This window comes from Rhinolophus hipposideros (assembly GCF_964194185.1).
Source record: "Rhinolophus hipposideros genome assembly, chromosome: 9".
Classification (NCBI taxonomy): domain Eukaryota; kingdom Metazoa; phylum Chordata; class Mammalia; order Chiroptera; family Rhinolophidae; genus Rhinolophus; species Rhinolophus hipposideros.
The window spans coordinates 55,738,782-55,761,995 of NC_138055.1; the positions used below are offsets into that span (position 1 = coordinate 55,738,782).

The 23,214-nt window shown below is 41.4% G+C and overlaps 1 protein-coding gene across 7 annotated transcripts; it reads right to left on the reverse strand.

Annotated features, from left to right (window-relative positions):
* Nucleotides 1-2,949: 2,949 nt before the first annotated feature.
* On the reverse strand, nucleotides 2,950-21,181 carry PYM1 (PYM homolog 1, exon junction complex associated factor). Of its 7 annotated transcripts, none has more exons than XM_081060548.1 (5): nucleotides 20,748-20,914; nucleotides 16,766-16,890; nucleotides 15,527-15,917; nucleotides 4,494-4,587; nucleotides 2,975-4,112 (listed from the first exon to the last, which is right to left on the reverse strand). In XM_081060548.1, the coding sequence occupies exons 3-5, from the start codon at nucleotides 15,555-15,557 to the stop codon at nucleotides 3,629-3,631; spliced, it is 609 nt and encodes a 202-aa protein (XP_080916674.1). In that variant the 5' UTR covers nucleotides 15,558-15,917; nucleotides 16,766-16,890; nucleotides 20,748-20,914; the 3' UTR covers nucleotides 2,975-3,628. The 7 variants fall into 7 exon arrangements, with proteins under 7 accessions (XP_080916676.1, XP_080916674.1, XP_080916677.1 ...); XM_081060551.1 differs by having other exon boundaries at nucleotides 15,527-15,817; nucleotides 20,748-20,905; XM_081060549.1 differs by lacking the exon at nucleotides 20,748-20,914 and adding an exon at nucleotides 20,093-20,144 and having other exon boundaries at nucleotides 15,527-15,817.
* Nucleotides 21,182-23,214: the final 2,033 nt, after the last annotated feature.

A 23,214-nucleotide genomic window follows, 5' to 3' on the forward strand; every position in this document is an offset into this window, starting at 1 on the left:
CACCCTGTGTATGCCCCTAATAGAGAATTTATCACACTTTATTATTGTTGAGTGTTTACCTATTTATTTTTCTTGAGGTTCTAGAAAGGAGGTACCAAAATGTATTCAACTTTGCATTCTCCTGGCCTATAGAAGGCTCTTGAAAAAAATGTTTGCTGAATTTAGTCAAATTCCGTGACTTGTTGCTTTCCCAAGGAAAAGATCCTTTAATATTTCCTCTCTCTTCCTCTCACCCAATTCTATAACCCAGTCAGTTATTCATTTTGGGGTATAACCTCCATCACTTTTATTGCAGTTCAGTATCTTCTTTGCTCTCCAACAGAGAACACAAAGCATTCCTGATCTCTTTTGAGAGATGGCAATACTGACCAAAAATTGTAGCCTCTCTTTCCCACATTCTCTAGCCTCCTCCGTTTGTAGGACTAGGTTATAGTTAGGAAGAAGAGGGAGCTCTAGATACCTTCTCTTGGAATGTTAAACGTTAAGTGTGCCGTGATAAGGAAGAGAGGCACCAGAACATTTTGATGGTTGATGGGAGCTTGAAAAGATTTTCTAGCTGAGTAAACCTATCTGCTAATCTCAAAACAAGCTGGAGTTGACAGTCAAGGTAACTTGCAAATATTGACCCCTCACAGTACCATCTAGTGGAGAATAAGAAACTAACACATGGGCTGTGAGCCCTTGAAGGTAATTGGCCAGTCCCAGAATAAGCACTCGTGGATCACAAGAATCTTTACTATTTACACATTAGAAGGGAATCATCTGCGAGGAGAAAAGACGTGCCAAATAAATAGTAATACACCTCAGGAATAAAAAGAAAGCCAGGGGCTAATTTACTTTGCCATAAGCCACAAGGATTCATTGGGGAAATAACTAAATTAATATCCTTCTACCCCACCGATCCCAAAAATAGAGACCAGAAGGAGAGTGTGTGAAGCCTTAGCCCCTCAGTTTTGATTTTATTGGCTTTCAAATTTATTTTTCTTCAGGTAAAGAATATTTCTTACATTCTAGCCCACTACATACATACATGCACATTTTAAAACAAAATTATTCTGAAACATATTTACCCTTATCAAGCATCAGTCTCTGCTATTTTCTATTTAAGAAACTACACTGGTCACCACTTTCTAAATTGATTTCATGACCCACATTTAGAAACCCTACCTTATGTGCAAATTTTCATCCTATTCATTGATTTTATGTAAGGAAATGTAACCCTGCAAAACTGAAAGCAAATTCACCAAAAACCTTTCACGCTGCCAAGCCTTTGACATACTTGCTCTCCCCTCCCTGCCTTTCTTAAATGTAAGTCACCACCTTCTTCAAAATCCAACCTCACCATTAAGCCTCTCCATCCCTCCAGTCAGAATAAATTGTTTCTTTCTTAACTCTCCCTCAACACATTGCTGATGCTTCTACATAGAACTTAATTAAATCTACCTAGTACTTAATTCGTGATTTGCATGACTTCATAGCTTCCTTAAATGAAGGTTCTACAATGTATTCATAATTGCATTGCTCCAAACTAGCACAATGACTGACAGAGCCCAACAAATATCAAAATAAACTTTAATCAAACCACTAAAGACCCAGGAAATTTAAAGGCTTACTGAGGTAAATTCTTTTGCAAAGCAAATAATGTCTCCTTAATAGTGGTCTTTAAGTATAGATTCCTCTAAAATCTCTGAACTTAGAGAGCATCAAACACCTACGTATAAGCCAATTAAATCTTACGTATAAAATCTTTGTAATTGCGTACGGGTCCTACACAAGGGAACTAGGGCTTTTGGTCTCACCCTGAGGTGCCCAATCAAGTCCTCATTAACTGCTCATTTGTGCAAGGCACAAATTATCCCTCCTCTTCTGTTTCTCCTTGTGGCTCATGGCCTCATTCAATTAGTGAAGTATTTGAGAATTTACTATGTTGGGCACTGGACAAAATGATGATAAACACAGTCCCGCATGATCTAGGGCTCGAGGCACGCATGATCTAATGAAGGGGAGAAGGGCTAACAAGTAAACAAGCATGACGACATAACGTAATACATGCCACTACAAACGTTAAGTGAGCCGTGATAAGGAAGAGAGGCACCAGAACATTTTGATGGTTGCCAGATGGGAGGGCGTTGGGGGGTGAAAAAATGGAAGGGATTAAGAATTGGTTGTTAACAAGTCACGGGGAATATAGTCAATAATATTGTAAAAACTATGTATGGTGTCAGATGGGTACTAGACTTATCATAAATTATATAAATGTCTAATCACTATGTTGTACACCTGAAACTAATATATTGTATGTGAACTGTAATTGAAAAATAAAAAATTTTTTAAATTAAAAAATAAAGAGAGGCATCTAAATTAGTATTAGAGGGTAACGGAAGTCTTTCCAGAGAGGATAACCTTAAATCTGAGAGTCAAAGATTAAGAAAGAGTTGATTAGGGAGAGGGGGTCAGGAAGAGAATCTAGGCAAAGGAACCAGCTATGGCAAATGACAGACTCAGAGAATGGCTCATTTGATGAACTGAAAATAGTTCAGTATAGTTGGAGCAGAGTTTGACCAGAGCTGAGGAATGGCAAGAAAAAAGGCCAGATTGTGTGGGACTGAATCAGGTTAAGAACTCTGAACTCCTGAGACAGTTCATTACAGCTGACTTCCCCATCCATTGATTTCTACACTAGAGGCTGGCTAAAAACAAAGATTGTGATAGTTGAGGGTGTGGAGATCAAGAGGATATGAAAAAATTAAGTGACAGCTCTATTTGGCTGTAAATTCCTCTTCCTGTATCATTAGTTGACGCACAATGCCATCTTGGAGTGGCATCTGATAAGGTAAAGTTTCGGATGAGCTGCCCCAGTGAAACAGGTCTATTATCTTCAGAAAGAAACAGGGCATTAAAGGGCTCACTGCTATGCAGCACGATGATAACACATGAAACATATCAAATGAAATTTGTTCTGTTTCATTTTATTGTAACACTAATTTCTGTTCTCTGAAGTCTGAGCAAACATACAGAAATCAGTGTTGTTAGTTTGGTCATACACTTGTAACTTAAAATTGTCATACACTTGAAACTTTTAAAAATTAAAGAGTATTACTCCCAAAACTTGTCTTTCTGGGCCAAACACCTACTAGGTGAGATAAAACAAAATACCTACTAGCAGCTGAAAAGAAAGAGGCAAAGCTAGACAACTTGTCTACTTGTTTATTCTGTTCTTAAAAAAAGGTCAAGAATGGGAGAGGGGAATAACCCATAAACACTGAACAGGAACCAAGACTCCAAGACTTGGGCATACGCCCCCTACCCTCAACCTCAGTTCTCCAAGATTCCCACCCACCCAATTTTCTTTTGAACAAGACACCCAAATCAGCAGCAAAGGAACCTAGGGTAGTTACTGAGATTTTTGAACACTGGGAATGGGAGGGGGAAAAGTCCAAAAAATAGGAGTTCGGATGAAAAGGGAAGGAATGAGGGAGAGGCTAAGTTCTGGAGGGCCGAGTTGGGCCATGAGAGGTGGATGTGAGCCAGTATGGGGGGTACCCCTCCTGACTGCTGCTGCCCACTTTCCCCGCAACCCGAGAGGCCCATGGTTTGTTCTGCAGTCCATCCCTAATCCCCAAAGGCCTCACAGGCCTAGCTCCAAGTCCTCTAGCTCCTCCTGCAGCGCCCTCCTCCTTGCTAGCTTCTCCAGCTGCTCTTTGCTGGGCTGGCTGATTTCCCCAGCCTGGATTCGTTGCTGCAGCTCTTCTACCTGCCGAAGCTTCTTCTTTAGGTTCTTTATCTTCTTGGCCTTCTCAGTGCTGGCAACTGAGTCAGGCTGGTCAGAGGCAGCTGGAGGGGCTGCCCGGGAACCCTGTGGAGCACTGGGGAGTTGGGCTGTCTCTCCCAGGGACACCTTATCGAGAGTCCGGCTCAAGGCCTCTGCCTCCCCTTTCTCTTGCTGCTGCCGCCTTTTCTCCTTCCGCTTCAGATTGCGTTTGGCTGTCTTAGAGAGGCCTGGTTCACCACCTTCAGACCTTGTTGAGGTGACAGGTGCAGTGGCCTCGGGGCTCAGCCCTGGGGGCAGTTCTGGTTTACTCTTGAAAAACTTCACATACTTGTTCTCATACCTGCAAGGAGATGTCAAGTTTTAAAGAATCACTGACTTTTCCAGCCCTTTTCTTAACCTTCCAATTCACTCCACCCTTTTCACTTCTCTGCTTCCTTCCTCCCCTCTGGAACCGCTCCATCTTTTCCCTGCTTTGCAGATTGTAGGAGGGTCCCTAGGTCTCAGAGCTCTGAATGCTATTTGGCCATAGGAACCGGACTTATCACTTCTAATCGTCACTCATCCCTGAACCCCAACCTCCTCCTCTCCTTTCTCAGACAGTTGTCCCCTCCTTCCATTTCTGGAATTTGGGGATCAGGAGATTCTTCCATGAACTCATAGGCATACATGTTCTTTCTGTAGGGACCCTACTCAACACCCCCTTCTCAGCCTAACCACGCACACTGGGACCTCCTCCTGGGGCACATAGCCTTCTTTCACCCTCCTCTGCTTGCGCCAGGTCCCGTCAGGTCGCTGTGTTGAGGCGATGTACTTGCCTGAAATGAGAGAATTAAGTTGGAGAGTTACTCTAATTATCAAATAGTTCCTAAGATGAAAGAATGCATGAATGCACAATTTCCCTCAGCACCCTTCTGGCCACAAAATGCTGCCATTAAGGCATTTTCTCATATCAACCCTCCACCCCTCTCATTATTTACTGAGTGCCTATTCACTGTATAATACACCATCCCTGCCCTCAGGGAATTTCTATTTTTATAATCTGGTTGGCAAGACAAGACAGACACAGAGGAAGAATTTTTAAAAGACAATAGCATGGGGACATCAAAAGACAGTAAATGAATAAGAGGCTTTAAAAAGGGGCAAGGAAACAAGGAAAATGACCAGAGATGTTGTAAGGGAAAGTTTTAATAAGATGGATCATGAAAAACAAGTCAACTTTTAGGAATCTATACTATAGATATAAAAACATCGGTACATAGGGATATATATAAAGAATGTTTGTTGCTGCATTATTTAAATTAGCAAAATGATAAAAGCAACTTGAATGGCCATCAACAGATGAATGATTGAATAGATGTGTTATCATTCACACGTGAGAACACCATGCTGTTACGAAATGAATTTAGGTATAAATTCACTGACCTTGAATGGTGTTTGGGACATACTAAGTGAAAAAGCAAGTTGCAAGACAATGGGTAGTGATCTTTGTTTTTATTTCAGGATTCTCCCCTTACACTCTTATTTTGCCATATTACATTTAACTATGCAATATAAAAAATCGTATTTGTTAATCTCATCAGAGAAGTCTGTATTAGGAAGCTGTTAAGCTCCTAGTGGCAGATACAAGTTTTCCAAATTCTAATGTTCACTTGAAGGCTTGAATTTTATCATTTGCAACAAACGCTGTCAAGTTGTTTTCCCTCAAATGACAGGCTCACTTCCTTCATTTTCAGGAAAATGCCTATCAGATACCCAAGTCTGAATTACCAAGTTATCAGTGGTTTTTTTCAAGTAAAAATGGTGTTCTATGAAAAGAAAGCTTATTTAGCTTGCAACTCGGACAACTACACCATTGCTTTTCCTTGAGACACCGTCTTCAGTGTGCAACAGAGTATGTCATGCTTACTTTCCATTTAGTCCACCGAGAACATTAAAAATATGTGTAACTTCCAGACACAGGATGAATAAGTTCCAGGGATCTAAGGTACAGCATGGTGATTATAGTTAAGAAAACTGTATTGCATATTTGAAATTTGCTGAGTAGAGCTTTAATGTTCTCCCCATAGCAACAAAATGGTAACCATGTGAGGTGAAGGATGTTAACCAACTTTATGGTGGTAAACGTTTCACTGTATATATATATATATATATATGCACTTGCACACGTATGTGTGTGCATATACTTGTATATACACATGTATATGTATCAAATCATCACATTGTACACCTTAAGCTTACACAATGTTATATATCAATTATATATCAATAAAACTAGGAAAAAATAAAAACGTATTCAAGGGCCAGGGTTTAATAAAAGTAACAATTTTTATTACATCATCAAGAATGTTAATTGAAACTGGCATTATTTACTACTGTATGCATGTGGCAGTGAAGAATACAATGGCTAGTACAGTTGGTGCCACCACCTTCATGAGTGCTAAGGGACCGGCAGTTTTACCCACTTCTGCTTTTCTGTATCAGTGCAAGTGTCAACCCAGCAAAAAGGCAAATAACATCTTATATATTATAAAAATGGTTATGCTTGCAGAGCTCCTAAAAGGGTCTTAAGGAACTCCCAAGGGTCCTAGACAATATGTTGAGGTCACTGGTGTAGAGTATGCTCCCATTCTTGTTAGGGCAAGGAGCAGCACGTAAAAGGGCCACAGAGTCAGTGTTTGGGGCAAGGAGAAAGGTGTGGAAGGACATATACCAAGGTACCAAGATTTTAATGCTGTTACCTTAAGAGAGAGAACCTAGAAGAGGTGGTAGAAATCATTAACAATTTACATACCCATCTATATAGTATAGATCTTGTATTACTTTTTTAAGTATATGGGTCTCCACATGGATTAGTTACATGAGTTGGGTTTTTGGTTCAAAATGCAAATATCATTAATTAAAACTAAAAAAATTGTGTTAAATAAAATGGGTAAGATTGAGATCTAGAGATGGGAGAAAGAACAAACATGAGCAAAGAAAGGCATGGGTGTGGGAATGGGCATCGGGTATTTAAAGAACAGAAAGTTAGAGGAGTCCAGGCAAATCAGACAGTTAAAGTGTTAAGGAATAATAGGAAGCCAGCTTGGAAATAAAAAATGGGGCCAGATCTTAGAAAGCATTCAAAACCAGGTCAAAAAATTTGGAGTTTATCTGGTGAACAAAAGAGAATGAAGATATTGTTTGCTCAGCTACTAGTTTAGAGACAAGAGGCTTCAAGGAGGGAGGACTGAGACTAGAGCTAGGCTTTGAAGATACAAACTAAAATAAATGAGAAAAGGGAAGCAGAATGGATTCTCAACAGAAGCTCATTCTAAAACAAAATTTCAGACATAGGAATGTAGATGGCATGTTCCGGAGGCGGTGAATAGATCAGTCTGGCTGAGTCAGAGGGCTGGTGTTAAAGTAAATGAGGGGAGGCTGTTCATACCTTGAAATGTCAGTTATCTGGCACAAGATATGCATTCAATAAATATCTGTCAAACGAATGAATCTTTTATCCAAAGCAGTGCTTTAGGTCAATTAACCTGGCATAAAGAGAAGGAAAATTGGAAAGGGAAAACACTGGAGACTGGGGATATCAGTGAGGAAAAACAGATTGCAATAATCCTGGCATGAGGGACAGAATTGGCTGTAACAGTGAGAATGGAAAGGAAGAGACTGATGCCAGGTACACTGTCAAAGAATCAACATTTGGTAATTCATTGATTGGGGGAGGGGTAAAGGTAAAGTATTAAAGTCAAAGTCAAAGATAATTCACAATACTTTTAGAAATCCCAATCTTGAAAATTTAACATAAGGAAATAGTTCCAACAGGAAAAAAACAAAAATAGAAAAAAGGGAGACAATCACATGAAAATCATAGCATTATCTATAAACAGCTAAAAAAAACCAAATTTCACATCGTTATACAGGAATGGTTTATAACACATCCATTAAAAATGATAAAAAATTTTTAGGGCCGGCCCGGTGACTCAGGCAGTTAGAGTTCCATGTTCCTAACTTCGAAGGCTGCCGGTTCAATTCCCACATGGGCCAGTGGGCTCAACCACAAGGTTGCCGGTTCAACTCCAGTCCCGAAAGGGATGGTGGGCCCTGCCCCCTGCAACTAAGATTGAACAGGGCACCTTGAGCTGAGGTGCCGCTGAGCTCCCAGATGGCTCGGTTGGTTGGAGCGCATCCTCTCAACCACAAGGTTGCCGGTTCGACTCCCCCAAGGGATGGTGGGCTGCGCCCCCTGCAACTAGTAACTGGACCTGGAGCTGAGCTGCGCCCTCCATAACTAAGACTGAAAGGACAACTTGACTTGGATAAAAGTCCTGGAAGTACACACTGTTCCCCAATAAAGTCCTCTTCCCTTTCCCTCAATAATAAAAAAGATAAAAAAAATTTAAAGACCGTAATTTGACACAATGTAAAACATAAAATTTTATGTATATACCATTATTTCAATTATATATGCTATACATATTTGTAAGTTGAGAAAACAATATGCAATATGAAAAGTTATGTTGGGGTGATTAGATATTACTTTTTTAAAATTCCCATTGTTGTTGTGATACTGTGGGTTTTAAAAATATCTCATTTTAGGTTTCAAATGTAAATGGCTTGGAGAAGGGGTACACAAAGGAGAGTAAAATTGCTTTTGACCAGGTGATTTAAAAGGCTTTTATGGAAGACACAGCACCTGTTGTGACCTTTGGAAGATGAGCAGGATTTACACAGGTGGAGGCATGGGTCGTGGTTATGAGGAAAGAGGAGAAAGGGAGTCTTTCAGGCATATGGGACAACATAATCAAAGGGACAAAGTGGACTAGTCATGCCCCTACTTAAAAGTTCTTCCTGGATTCCTGTTGTCCTCAGACTATGTACATGGAAAATGGAATCACACAAAAGGCTGCTTTGACCCAGATGGTGCTAGTTTCCAGCCTCTTAGCACTTAGTCACTCACTCTGCTCCAGTGAGTCACTCACTCTGCTCCAGATATTCACACATCTCACCCAAAAGTACCTATTCTCTATGCCTTTTTGCTTTTGTTTCCTTTGGCCTGGAATAGACTTTCCTTGATTCATATATTAATTCCTATTGGTCTTTAAAGGTCAAGTTCAAGCATAGGGCAGCTGGTTAACTCAGTTGGTTAGAGCGTGGTGCTCTTAACAAGGTTGCCGGTTCAATCCCCACATGGGCCACTGGGAGCTGCGCCCTCCACAATTAGATTGAAACTACTTGACTTGGAGCTGATGGGTCCTGGAAAAACACACTTAAAATACCTAAAAGATTTTTAAAAAATAAAAAAAGTTCAAGTATAAACTACTCATTGAAATCCTCCTTGACATACCCACCCCATCCTAGGTTAGAAGTTGCCCTTTGTGCACTCACAGCACCTGTTTTGGCTTTTATCATGCTTAATATTTAACATAACTGCTTGCTTGAGAGCAGAGACTTTGATATTTGAAGCAAAGGCCTTGGTCCACAGAAGATTGTAATTAATTCAAATTAATGAATAAACTTAAGCAAGAATCCAGAATATTTTGGGCAAAAAACATACGTAATGGGAAAAGAGACTAGAGGTAAATTAGTCAGAAGATGAAAGGTATCCAACCTCGTCTTGAGCTTGGACTCCAGCTTCAGACTGTGGGAGAACAGTGAAGGCCAATAAGGGAGTACAGATGCTCTTCTCAAAGCAATGCTTTAAGATTTACCTGAAAATGTGTAACATAAACTAAAGGTAGAGAGAAATGAAAGCAATAGCCACAATATGAGAAGACTTGAGTTAGATGGGTAATGTATGGGTAATGAAAGAAAAATTTGTCAGAAAGAGTACATCAATAGGATCTGAAGACTGCCAAGATTTGAATTAAAGAGGAAATAATTGAAACAGTGCTACAGTGGATTTAAGCTGGTGCTTTTCACGTGTATTTTCTTTATTTTTCACAATATATCTATGGGTAGGTAGGTAGGGCATATGGTAATAACATTTATTCACACATGGATTTCAAATGTTTATTTAGCACTTGCACTGTAACAGGACCTAGGGATACAACAATGAATAAGGCAATCACGGGTCTAGCCTTCTTGTAGCACGCATTCTAATGAGGAAGAAAGGTAATAAATCAGAACACAAACAAATTACAACATCACTTTTTAATGTGGAAAATTTGGAGAATAAATACCACCGATATAGAGAAAGTGCAAAGGAGAAGAAAACTCTGTGAAAATAACTAATTCAGTTCTAGACAGATAGTGTTTTACATGGAATTAAGGAGAAAGGGACAATGCTAAGAAACATACTTAAGTAAACTTCAGAGATTATAGTCAAAGCCTTAAGACTAGTAAAGATGAATGTGAGAAAACACAAGGCAGAAGCTTCCTGAATGACCATCCTAATTAGAAGCCCTCAGAGATACAAATAGCCCACTATCACAAAGGAGCACCTATTTTACATTATCTTGGTTCCATTCTCTGGCCTTGATGGTATCAAAAGGTGAAGTCAAAGAGAAGAGGTGTAGTGATTCCTACGCTAGAAATAAAAACCAAGGGTAGAATATCAGAATTTTCAGGTAACATCTTTGAAAGAGTCAGAAACTAAAGATTAGAGACTGCCACTATAACAATTTTGCAAGCTTTGTTATTTCCCCACATATGCTGTTTTATGCTGTTTTGTAATCTTCGATCTGTTTCCATAAATTGAAAGGGCCCAGGGGGCCGACCTGGTGGCTCAGGTGGTTGGACCGCTGTGCTCCCAACGCTGAGGTCGCTGGTTCAATTCCCACATGGGCCAGTGAGCTGCACCCTCTACAGCTAAGACTGTGAACAACGGCTCTCTCTAGAGCCAGGTTGCCATGAGCAGCCAGAGGTCATGTGCTGCCGTGAGTGGCCGGCAGCCATTGTGAGTGGCCGGCAGCCATTGTGAGTGGCCGGCAGCCATTGTGAGTGGCTGGTAGCCAGCAAGAGCTGCTGGGAGTGGCCAACCAGTGACTGACTGCCTCAGAGAGGGGGAGCGCAAGGCTCATAATACCAGCACCGGCCAGGGAGCTGTGTCCTAACCCAACTAGACTGAGAAACAAAGGCTTGAACTGGAGTGTGGGGGGGGAAGAATGGGGGAAAGGGGGAGAAAGGGGGAAAGAAGAGGGTAGAAGGGAGGTGGGGGAAGGGGAGTAGGGAAGGGAGTAGGGGAAACGGGGCAGGGATAGGGGAGGGGGAGGGGGGAGGGGGAGGGGGAGGGGGAGGGGGGAGGGGGAGGGGGAGGGGGAGGGGGGAGGGGGAGGGGGAGGGGGAAGGGGAGGGGGAGGGGAGGGGGAGGGGGAAGGGGAGGGGGAGGGGAGGGGGGGAAGGGGAGGGGGAGGGGAGGGGGAGGGGAGGGGGGGGAGGGGAGGGGAAGAGGTAGGAAGAAAAGGCCTTGTTTTCAGAGGTGGCAGAAAGACAGTGAACAGACAACACAGCACAGCTTCGAAGAACTCCAAGGGGTTATAGGTGGAAATGACTGTTACAGTTGTGTTGAATCCCTGGGACCTACTTCATGTAAGAAAGGAGATCTGAGTCACAGATCTGAGCCTGAGGATGCTCTCAAGGCCAACAATAATAAGATCTAGATGTGGTTTATAACGGAAAATATAAAAAGATCCAATTTAGAGGAATGACCTAGAAAAATGGTCATGTTCATTTTCATCAAGGAAGAAAAGGTGCCAGCAACAAAAGAAAATGATTCTAGGAAAGAAGAACCAGGACAGTGCTATGCCATGGAGACCAAAGAGTTTTAAGTAAAGGCAGGCAATTAATAATATTAAATACTGCAGAGAGATTAAGGAAAAGGAGATTTTGGCAATTTGGAAATCTCTAGTTATATCCAAGAATATTGCCTCAGAAAAATAGAGTGGTTAGAAGCCAGACTACAAATTATTTAAATGCAATAAACTATTGAAAGCTTCCTACGATAAAAGTACTATACAAAGTGCTACAGGGTTTGTCAAGATAAATAAAATGGTCCCTACTTTTAAGGCTTTTACAGTCTAAGTAAGGATGGGCAAGTTAGGCAAATAAAGGATAAGGCAAAAATATAAATGTCTTAAGTAGCCGAGGAGAAACTAATACATACTGGTAAGAGATTTCAAGAGAATAAATGTTTGATGAGGGAATGTGACAGGAAATCGTGAAACTCTTGACCTTAAAGACCAGGTAGTAGTAGTCACAATAACAACAACAAATGAGTGGCTGATATTTCTGCAGGAAGCGAAAAGAAGGGAAAGGGCACTCTAAGAGGAATAACAACAAACAAAACCATAGCAGTGGAAAACTTACAGTATGTTAGTAAGAACTATTAGGAAAGAACATTTATTAATAAGTAGCTACGTTAATAAGTAGGTACAAGAACTTTACATACATTATCTTATTGATTCTAGAAAATGGGTAGATATTATCATCTACAGCTGAGGAAAGTCTTCAAGAGGTTAAAGGCACGTCCAAGATCACAAAGGCAGCATGTACCTGCAATCTGAACTCAGTTCTGATGCCAAAATTGACACGCTGCACACTACTGTTGCACCTGTCTTATACTATATTGTCCAGTTTCACTGGAGGGTATAGGCAGAAACGTAGTATCTGATGATATTATATTGAAAAGTGGTTTGTGCTCATACTAGTGAGTAGTATCTTGAGTGTACAAGTGAATGGTCCATATGGAAATTTTATAGTCAATTCTGAAAAGATAGTAGCAGCTACCCTTTACTGAGTGCCTGCTTCATGCCAAAGAAAGTGCTCATATATATTACTTCATTTTCACAACTCTATGCAGGATTATTCCAGTTTTAAAGATGATGAGAAATTTAATAACTTGCCCAAAGTTAAAAAGGCAGTAAAAAGCAGCATATTCAAACCTAGGCTGTGGGTTCTAAAGTACTTTTTATACCACTATTGTATATTGTGTTATAAATGAGAAAAAAAAGTTCAATCTCACTAATAATAAAAATATGTATAAATTAAAACACTAAAATATTTCCATCTGTCAAAGCAGTAGAAGTTTTAAAGATGAGAATATCAGTGCAGCCAAAGAAGTGAAGAAACCAGGATATTCATATGTTGTAGGTGGTAAAATCCTTTAGAAAGCAATTTGGCTAACATAGCAAGAGAATATAAGAGAGTCCTATCATTTTTCAGCCTTTCCCAATGCTTTTGTTATATAAAACACTACTTCCATAAGACATTAACAAGGGTTACCTAAAAAACTGTTAAATAAATTTGGGAAATTCTAGGTTAAACACGAAAAATACTTTGTTTTTATCGGCAAGACTTGAGTTCATCTTATTCGTGTGAAAATCCAAGACAGGAATATGGTTTACAGGGTTTCCCAGATGTATTTGACCCCAGGAACCATATTTTTATTTCAGTTGCGTTGTAGCACATCTCACGGAACTAGTGAGTGTTCTGAGGATTTGGGGTAATACAGTCATTCAGTATGCTCCCAACTGTGTTAAATATAGATATGTTATATGTGTGTATAGAGAGAAAAACCAAAAGGAAATGTAACTGTAGTTATCTTTGGGTTCTGGAATTACCAAACATGGGTGCCTTACATTTTATGCTACTTTTGAAAATATTTTCCAAGTTTTCTATAATCAACATGAATTAATTTTATAATAAATAAATGTTTGTACCATTCAAACCAATAATTCTACTTTTGGGAAATCTATCCTAAGAAAATAACCCTAAATGCAGGCAAAGATTTATGCACAAAAACATCCATAGAGTTCTTATCATAAAAATTCTGGAAACAATCTAAAAGTCCAACAACGAAGAAAGGTAAAAGAGGGTATGTGCCCGAACACTAAAACACTCTGCCAATACTTTAAAAGATGTTTACAAAGAGTTTCTAACAGAAAAAAAAAAAGTATTTATGTCATAAAGTTAAATAACAAGATATAAAAATGTATGTACTATCTGATTTAAAAATGTTTTAGAAATTAACAGAAAAAATAAAGATCAGAGGATATATGCCAAACTTAACAGCGGACTCAGGGTGGATGAATTATATTGAACAAAAATTATGTAACTAAATTTGCATTTAAGGGGCAATAATCTAATAACAGTGCCAAATGAACTGGAATAGAGACTGGAGCTAAGATAATTCCATAGGAGGTCACAGCAATATTTGCAGAATAAATGAAACTAGAATTTTATCAGGTACTTAGAATGACTCAAGTATTATGCCTGATGCTTTGCAGATATAATCTCTTCGAATCCATATAATAATCCTTACACAACAGGAGTACTTACAGAACCATTTGTTGGCACTATGTGCCGGATATGTAAATGATCTCATTTAAATTTTAATTATCAGAGCAATCCTATGTTTAGGAGTTTATTATTCCTATTTCACTGATGAGAAAACCAAGGCTTAGAGTCCCAAGGCTTGAAATTCCCAAGGCCTTGGCAGCCGGTTAGCTCAGTTGGTTAAAGCATGGTGCTCTTAATAACAAGGTTGCCGGTTCGATCCCCACATGGGCCACTGTGAGCTGCGCCCTCCACAACTAGACTGAAACAACTACTTGACTTAGAGCTGATGGGTCCTGGAAAAACACACTTAAATAAGTTAAAAAAAAAAATCCCAAGGTCATACACCTAACAAGTATTGAAGCTGGGATAAGGGTAATGGTAGTAGAAATAAAAGAATGGTATTTTGATAACTGCTCTGTGTGTGGGATGGGAAGCGAGAGAGGAGTAAATGATGAAAAACAACACCCCAATAGCAGCAAATTCACTTAGTGCTCTGATTTTGGTTTCGTATATTATTCCCCAAGAAAAGGAACAACGGCTCCTTGGAGAAATGACTGGTTCTAGGAATGGGGTAGAAATATACAATGAACTTGGAGCATCTTCTAGTGCCAGAAAGTAAAGAGCCAAAAAAAACAACAGCACAAACCTACACTGATGGGGCATGCCAGAGGGAGACAGGGCCAACTGAAAGAGCTCCCAATGTCCAAAGTGGGAACATGTGAGGAATAAAAGAAATATTATTGGATTATAACCCAAAGTCTATCCTGATATAAATAAACGATTGAATAAATACACGGGAGAGAAAAGACAAATCTCCTGTGCAGAAAAATTCCAAATAATGTATAAAAATATTCCCTCCTTAAGGAAGGGAGCATAACTTTCCACTCTTAAAGTGTGCGCTATGATCCCAGACAAGAAAAACATGAAGGCATTCATCACCACCAAACCAGTATTACAAGAAATGTTAAAGGGACTTCTTTAAGAAAAAAATAAAAAATATTAATAAGAAAATATCACAAAGAAAAATTCTCACTGACAAAGGCAAACACATAATAAAAGCAGAGAGTCAACCAACACTAAAGCTAGTAGTACAAAGGTTAAAAGGCAAAAATAGGAAGATCACGTGTAATTGCAACATTAAATTAAGGGATACACACAAACACACACAAATAAATAAAAAAGTAAAAAGTAAAAAAACAATGACAAAAACATAAACCTGGAGGTGGTAAGTAAAAATGGTAAGTGATTTTAGAATGTGTTTGACTTTAAACAACCAACTTAAAATAGACTTCTATAAACATAGCTTGGTATATATGAAGCACATTGGTAACCACGAACCAAAAATTGACAAGAGATATATAAGAAATAAAGATAAAGGAATCCGAACACAACACTACAGAAAGTCACCAACGTATAAGAGAGCAAAAGAGTAAGAAAACAACAAAGAACTACAGAAACAAATCAGAAAACAATAAAATAACTACATACCTATCAATAATTGCTTTAAATGTAAATGCATTGAATGCTCCAATCAAAAGACGAATGGATAAAGAATATTTGGGGGCCAGTCGGATGGCTCAGTTGGTTAGAGCGCGAGCTCTGAACAGCAGGGTTGCCGGTTGGATTCCCACATAGGCCAGCGAGCTGCGCCCTCCATTACTAGATTAAAGAACGCTGAGCTTCCGGAGGGGCGGCCAGATGGCTCAGTTGGCTAGAGCACAGGCTCTCAACAACTTCGGTTCAATTCCCGCATGGGATGGTGGGCTGCGCCCCCTGCAACTAAGATTGAAAACAGCAACTGGACTTGGAGCTGAGCTGCGCCCTCCACAACTGCATTGAAGGATAACGACTTAGAGCTGATGGGTCCTGGAGAAGCACACTGTTCCCCAATTGAAAGAAAAAAGGAAAAATTGAAAGAAAAAAAAAGAATATTTGGTACATGTATACAATAAATATTACTCAGCCATAAAAAATAAAATCTTACCATTTGTGACACCATTTGTGACAACATGGATGGACCTAGAGGATATTATGCTAAGTGAAATGCGAAGTGAAATCAGACAGAGAAAGACAAATACCATATGATTTCACTTATATGTGGAATCTAAAGAACAAAATAAACAAAACAAACAAACTCAGATGGAGAGCAAACTGATGGTTGCCACATAGAAGGGGGCTTGCAGGGCAAGGTGAAAAAGGTAAATGGATTGAGAAGTACAAATTGGCAGTTACAAAAGAGTCACTGAGAGGTAAAGTACAGCTTAAGGAATATAGCCAATAATATTGTAATAACTATATGCGCATATGGTGTCAGGTGGGTACAAGACTTATGGGGATCACTTTGTAAGTTATATAAATGTCTAACCACTATGCTGTACACCTGAAACTAATATATTTAATGTCAACTGTAACTGAAAAATGTTTTTACTTTTTTTAAAAAGGAAAAAAAATATGGGCTATGAATAGTGACTTTCTTCTAAAGAGTACAGTATGAAAAGAGAGGGGAAAAGAGCAACTTACAGTAGAAAAACCTTATAAACACCACCTCAGCCAGGTGATCATGGTCAGCATCAACAGTAAAAAATCATCGTGATATTATTTACCCCTGACATGACATAATGAACATGCCACGTTACCTTTATGGTCGATTCCCCAAAAACATAACCCCAGTCTAATCATGAGAAAAACACCAGACAAATTCCAATAGAGGGGCATCCTACAAAATACCTGACCAGTACTCCTCAAAACTGTCAAGGTCATCAAAAACAAGGAAAGTCTGAGAAACTGTCACAGCCAATAGGAGCTTAAGGAGACATGACAACTAAATGTAATGTGGTGTCCTGGATGGGATCCTGGAACAGAAAAAAAAATTAGGTAAAAACTAAGGAAATTTGAATAATGTACAGATTTTAGTTGCTCATAATGTATCAATATTGGTTCATTAATTGCAATAACAATACCATACTAATGTAAGAGGTTAATAATAGGGAAAACTGAGTATAAGGTATATGGGAATTTTACCATCTTTTCAAATTTTCTGTTAATATAAATCTAAAAATGTTCTTAAAAATAAAGTCTATTTAAAATTTTAAGAAGAAAGAGAAAGAGGGAGAGAAACGATGCAAAAACGTTGGTCTTGGATTGGCTAGAATAATTGTTGCCTTCAACAACTGGAAGGAAATAAGGAAGGAAAAACTGATACTGATTTTGGTCAGACTGTATTTGAGGTGGGATTGTATATCCAAGAATGAAGTCTATTCACCACACGATTAGAAAAAGGAATTGGCAACTCAGGAGAGAGGCTGGTGGTAGAAATAAAAACTGTAAAAAGTTAAAGAACCAATAAGCAGTGAGGAAATGGAAATAGTATGCATAGTTCTGATATTCAAGAAATTAAGTGGTGGACAGGAAAGTAACAGAAATGAAGGGCCTTGATTTTTCAATTAAATAGAAAGTGAGGTCATCTGCCACAAGAGGTAGAATTAAAAGGGTCACAGAGAGCTCGGGGAAAGGTTGGAGAAATAGCCATGGCAGAATGTAAGCAAACCACGAAAAAAAGAATTGGAAAGAAGCTATGATCTTGGCAAACATTAAGTTATAGAGACCCTGCTAGCTTCTGTGCCTGTTCTCTAGTCATATGCTGTGGCCTAGAAGCAGAAGCCCAGAAAACAATTGATGGGTATGATTCACGATGACAAAAGTGCTTGCTTAGTATAGAAGATCAAAACGAATAAAGAAAACAATGAGGATGGTATCAAACTAGCTGGTCACAGACGTCTACCAGGGCAACATCAAGGGTAGTCATGAAGGTTCTGGTAGACTGAATGAAGTGGAAAAGGGTAAGAATCAGAGAACCGTAAGGAGGGCAAAATGCTGATTCTGTGGGTGTGAGGTAGTGAAAAGGGTGACTGGGAAGGAAGCTAAAATAAGTGATGAGAAGTACACAGAGGGGAAGCAGTGTCATAGATGAGATCCAAGTTATACTGACTGTGATGTGTGGCTGGTTTGAAAATACAAAGGAAGGTCAATAGTCTCATGCTGAAGAACTTTAAGATCAGAGTGTCCCAAAGGTGCTGTGCTGGAGATACTGAAATGAGAGCCAGAAACAGAGTGGAGAAAAAAATATGTGATGCCTGATTACTGCACTGTACACCTGAAGCTGAAACTGAATAATATTGTATGTCAACCATAATTTAATATATATATAGTCATGGGTATGGAGTACAGCATAGGGAATAGAGTCAATGGAATTGTAATAGATATATACAATGTCAGAGGGGCAATACATTGGGAGAGAGGGTTTATCACTTTGTGAGGGGTGAAATGTCTATTACATTGTTTTGTACACCTGAAACTATTTAAAAAAAAAAAAAAACAATGATGTGATAGGTCTGGGTCCTTGTGGGCAGTAGATGGCCCTAGGGTATTAGAGAAAATGTTGTAATTGTATGGCAATACCGTCCGTTAAGTATTAGAGTGATAGTGGTAGATCAATGATCTGGAAAGAGTAAGGGAAAGCAAAAAAGCAGTGTGATTCCTTCTCCTCTTCCACATGGGTCACGGAAAACAGAAGACACCCCTTGTTGGGAGGGTAGGATGGGATGTGACATCTGGATTTTCATTATATCAAATTAAGGAAACAGGTAAGAGTAAAGAGAAGTGTACTGGAAATTAAGTAAAATTTTCAAAGCACACATTAAAAGGAGCTAGTTGAAGAAGGACCTACTGAGTAGAGAGGAGAGGTTGTACCACTTTGAAATATGAGGTTGGAGAAAGGAAACAGAGACCTGGGTTGTCATTAGATATCATAAGAGAAGTGGTTTGGGATGTTAAGGAACATGAAAAGACACAAAGCAAGAAGCATAAATGGCATATTTTAAAACAGACTGTATGTACCACAGTACAGACATAGTGTCACTTCCAGAGAAGACTATATACACACAATGAGGGCTGCAAACAAGAAAAAAGTGGGGGTGGCCACTTAGCTCAGTTGGTTAAAGCATGGTGCTCTTAACAACAAAGTTGCAGGTTCGATCACCACATGGGCCACTGTGAGCTGCGCCCTCCACAACTAGATTGAAACAACTACTTGACTTGGAGCTGATGGGTCCTGGAAAAACACACTTAAGAGTAACACCTTGCCTTGCACAGCATTTTATAAGTTGCCTTCACATATGCCACCCTATTTGATCGCCAATGGATAGATAGCACTATGCACATTTTTCTAAAAAGGAGGAAATTCAGATAGGACAAAACGACAATGAAAACCCTGCTTTTTCAGTTTTCAACACATAAACCTCACATACACATCAGACACTTCAGCATCTCAATCAGCCAGGCTGGAAATTCTTCACTAGCGATAAGGAACAGTAGGTTCTATCAACTTATCAAAGGACTTGAGGCCACTAGACACCTTTGCTGGTTTGCCTTCTTGCACCTTAGATCCCTCAACTTCTATCACCATCACCAAAGAAAGTAGAGAAGGGTGGGGCCATCAAGGAGAGAACTCAGCTGAAAGTTGCATTAGGTGCCTCTTCCCTTCACACCTCTGTATCTCAGTGACCCAACAATAAAGATGAGGGAGAAAGTGGAAAAACCACTATGTAGCAATGAGACCTTCTACAGATATAGTTTCGAGTAAAAGAATTAAAACGTTGCTGTGGTAGGACAGAAAGCAGGTATACCTGAGATGGGGGGAGGGGAAGGGCAGGAATTGGAGGGAACTGAGAGTGTAGGAGCCCCCAAGACTGGAGAACCCAAAAGAAATACTGAAGCTTCAACTGCTGGAGAAAAGCTAAGAGCCCGAAAGGGTCCTGGAGCAGGGACCAGCATTGAAGGACCCCAGGGTTTGGGTGACCGGAAGCAGAGACCCCTAAACTCGAAACCAGAAGGGGGCGCAGGTGACACCCCGTAGGAGAGAATGAATGGGAAAGGCGGTTCGGAGGGCGGGGCAAAGGAGGGGCCCCGGGATGGGAGGGGCACAGACCCCTTTCCAAGTCCGAACCCCTGCCCCGAGAGCCCGGAGAGAAGCGGCTCCGCGCCTCCAGCACTCACCGCCGGTCTCGTCAGTTACATAGGGAGTCGCCATCTTGAAAACGCAAACCACTTCCGGCGTGAGCGGGCTGGGGTCCCGCCCCCTCCCCACCGGAAGTGGAGTTCTGATCGTAGCAAGCCACCATTTTAGTCTTAAAGGGAGAGTACACCATTTCATGACCGGAGGTGGAGAAGAAGGAAGGGAGGAAGAGTAGCTGAAGACGTTAGTAAAATAAAAGCCATGGGCTCTTTTACTGCCACTGATACCATTATTGAGCGTCTGCTGCGTGTAAAGCAGTCCTCCGGGCGCCGAGAGAAGTTCCTAAGCACAGCCCCTCTCCTCACATGCACTCTTCATCCGACCAGGACCTGCGAGGGAAAAGGGGGCAAGGCCCACCTGCACCGGAAAGGGGGGCTGATAGATGAGAAAAGGAAGAATATTCAGGCTCTGGCCCGCACTCAGGTCCTAAAACGGCTTGAGGGCATGGAGCAGCGCGGGCAAACTCCGGGATCGCACTGGGGCGCACTAGTGTTGTTGGGGGCTAATAAAAGATCCTCACTACTCCTTTAGAAGGTGGGCAGGTCGAAACCGCGTGCGGACTGCCCTCGGCCGCCCAGCTCAACCCTCCGGACTGAGAGCCGCGAGAGAAGGCGGAGGGCGCTGCCGGTTTGTCACCTGTCCCCGCAGTCTCAGGGGTGCCGACAGCTTCCATGCCGCGGAGGTGGTGGGTCGGGCTGGGCAGGAAGCCTGGGCCTGGCCCTGCCCCTGGGGCGGCCCCGGGGATTCGGGCGGCGAAGTGACGACTGCTTAAGTTTGCTCTGGCCTTCGGCCCCAGGAGCCTCTCCGGGCTGGGCCCCAGGGTCAGAGGGCAGCGTGAAGGCTTATGGGCGGACCCAGTTAGTATTCTAATTAACCTCGTCCAAGTCTCGGGGCGATGGGGATCCGAAGCGGGGCGCTCGCCAATAATCCGGGCCCACATTGTCACTCCCTTTACTGCCCTGCCCTGCCCTGCCCTGCGCCTCCTCATTCGTTAGACCAACCCGAAGGTGCTCCCTCCCCGGTTCTTCTCAATGGCTGTTGTTCCTTCAGGGCTAAATCCTGCTGAACTCGTTTCCCCTGCAGCCTGGGAGGGGCCAGCTGCAGGTTCCTTTCCTCAGGTGTCACCTCTGCCCTTCCCCACCCATGTTGCTTTTTCCTTATCAACCCGTTTACCTTCCCCAAATCCCTTTCATTGGTTTAGGTTAATTCCCAACTGTACCTCTGAAACCAGGGAGGAAGATGAAAGTGAGTATTAGTGACTATCTCCAACAGGAGGCTGCGTGCCCCAGTTTAAAAAACAAAAATTGAGAGCAGTGGCTGACTAGGGACTTTAAAATTAAGCTTCAGAAGTTTTCTGGGGTCACGGCTTGCTTTCCTATGCTCCTCTTCCCTGACTTCCACCAGAGGCCCAACTCAGAATGTCTCAAAAGACTAAAAAAAAAACAACTGATTGCATTCAATACACAGTTATTGTAAGTGTTCTAACACTGCCATCCTTAACCCCTGTTCTCATCAGTTGTGCTACATCCCTGCCAGGTCTGGCTAGCATCTTGTCCTTAGCCCTGTTACCAAGGATTAGAAGTGAGAGTGTGGGATGAAACCCCTGAAAACTAGAGTGATACAATCGGTCTTGACTGTTCTACCTGAGGAGCATTAGTACTAGTGGGCTGCTCTATGGACCTTTCTGCAAGGGAGCATCCTAAAGTGGCCCTTGTTCACTACCCAACACTAGGCCCTCCACTGCGCCCCCAGACATCCTGCCTCAGCTGGGGGGGGGGGGTTGACAGGAAGTGAAACTCAATTGCCTGCCTGGCAGATCTGCCTGGGACCCAGCCCTGGGCCCGGATGTGACCCCCACCTGAGGAGGAAGAGGGGAAAGAAGAGGCTGGGGAGAAGAAGGCTGTTGTTTTTTCCTTTCCCTTTGTTCGTTGTGGTTTCTTTCTTTCTGATTTTTTATGATGTGGTTGATTAAAGAAATGAGCACCTGGAACTGTAGGCATTAGACGCCTCTTTCTGAGGTGTTTCTTGGCCTTTCTTCCCCCCACCCCCAACAACAACTCACTTGGTGTGTGATGGAGAGCACAGATCCTAAAGAAGACACAAAGAATATGACTGATTCTGTCTTATTCCTTATTACAGAGATCACCTCATGTCCCACTTTGAAGTTTCAAAAATGTCTTAAAAGGAACCTCTTTAACTTCATGTTGGAACATATCTGAGGATGATGGAATGAAAAACACAGATCATACATATAGGGTGGTGTCACTGTGAGTGTTAATTGCTAGGAAAGCTTGATGCCTTAAGAATTAGTATCATTCCAGGATTGCTAGATGAGAGGTTGGGATTGGAAGAGGTGCTAGGGGTCTTGTTCTTAACTTATATTGTATGTTTGTTTAGGATGGCCTAGAGTGGGGAGACACTACACACACACACACACACACACACACACACACCCCAAGCCACTCTTTGGTGCAGCCCCTAAACTAGACTATGTCTTTGGCTGTCCTGCAGAACTAAGTACAGGACCTGGTGTAAAATAGAACTTCAAAAGTTTTTATGATTCCTTATGACTAAGGAGGTCATATAGGACGGGGAGATGAAGGATGGGGAGTGGCAGTGCCCTTGTCTTTTTACGGTTGGAGGGGACACAGGAGCAGAGAGACAGACCTTCTCCAACCCATGCCTCAGATCTCCAGTTCAGACGCAACAATACCCTCAAACCCTATTTACTCAGCAGCTGTATTTCTGATAAAAATGGAGGAGTCTCTTCTAACAAGCTTGTCTTGAAACAATCAAGAACTGCTTAAACTCTGTTTCCACTAGAGGTCCTCATGAATTCATTCCTTCTCCTCCACCAAAGGCTGTGTGTGTATTTGTGTGTGTGCACACACCACGTATACAACACACACACACATATATCCTTCCTGTCAGAGCTCTCCCCTCCCCCTTTCTTCCACCACCAGGTGTAAAAGGGAAGATTCCAGGAACTCTAGACTTTGTTACTTGCCCTACTTCAATGAAGGGTAGGAAGGGGTTAGACAGGGTTGGGGCGGGGCCAGGGAGCAGGATGCCTGGGTCCCCAGTTCCTACCAGTAAGTCCCTA

Excerpts from the sequence above, each read along its gene's own strand:
- PYM1 (XM_081060545.1), bottom strand. The coding sequence starts at position 21,099 with ATGAGGAGGCGCAGGGCAGGGCAGGGCAGGGCAGTAAAGGGAGTGACA. Across the intron at positions 4,588-20,747 it reads CCCTGAGACTGCGGGGACAG|GCAAGTACATCGCCTCAACA; the intron begins GTGACAAACCGG and ends CTCTCATTTCAG. Across the intron at positions 4,113-4,493 it reads CCCCAGGAGGAGGTCCCAGT|GTATGAGAACAAGTATGTGA; the intron begins GTGCGTGGTTAG and ends ATCTCCTTGCAG.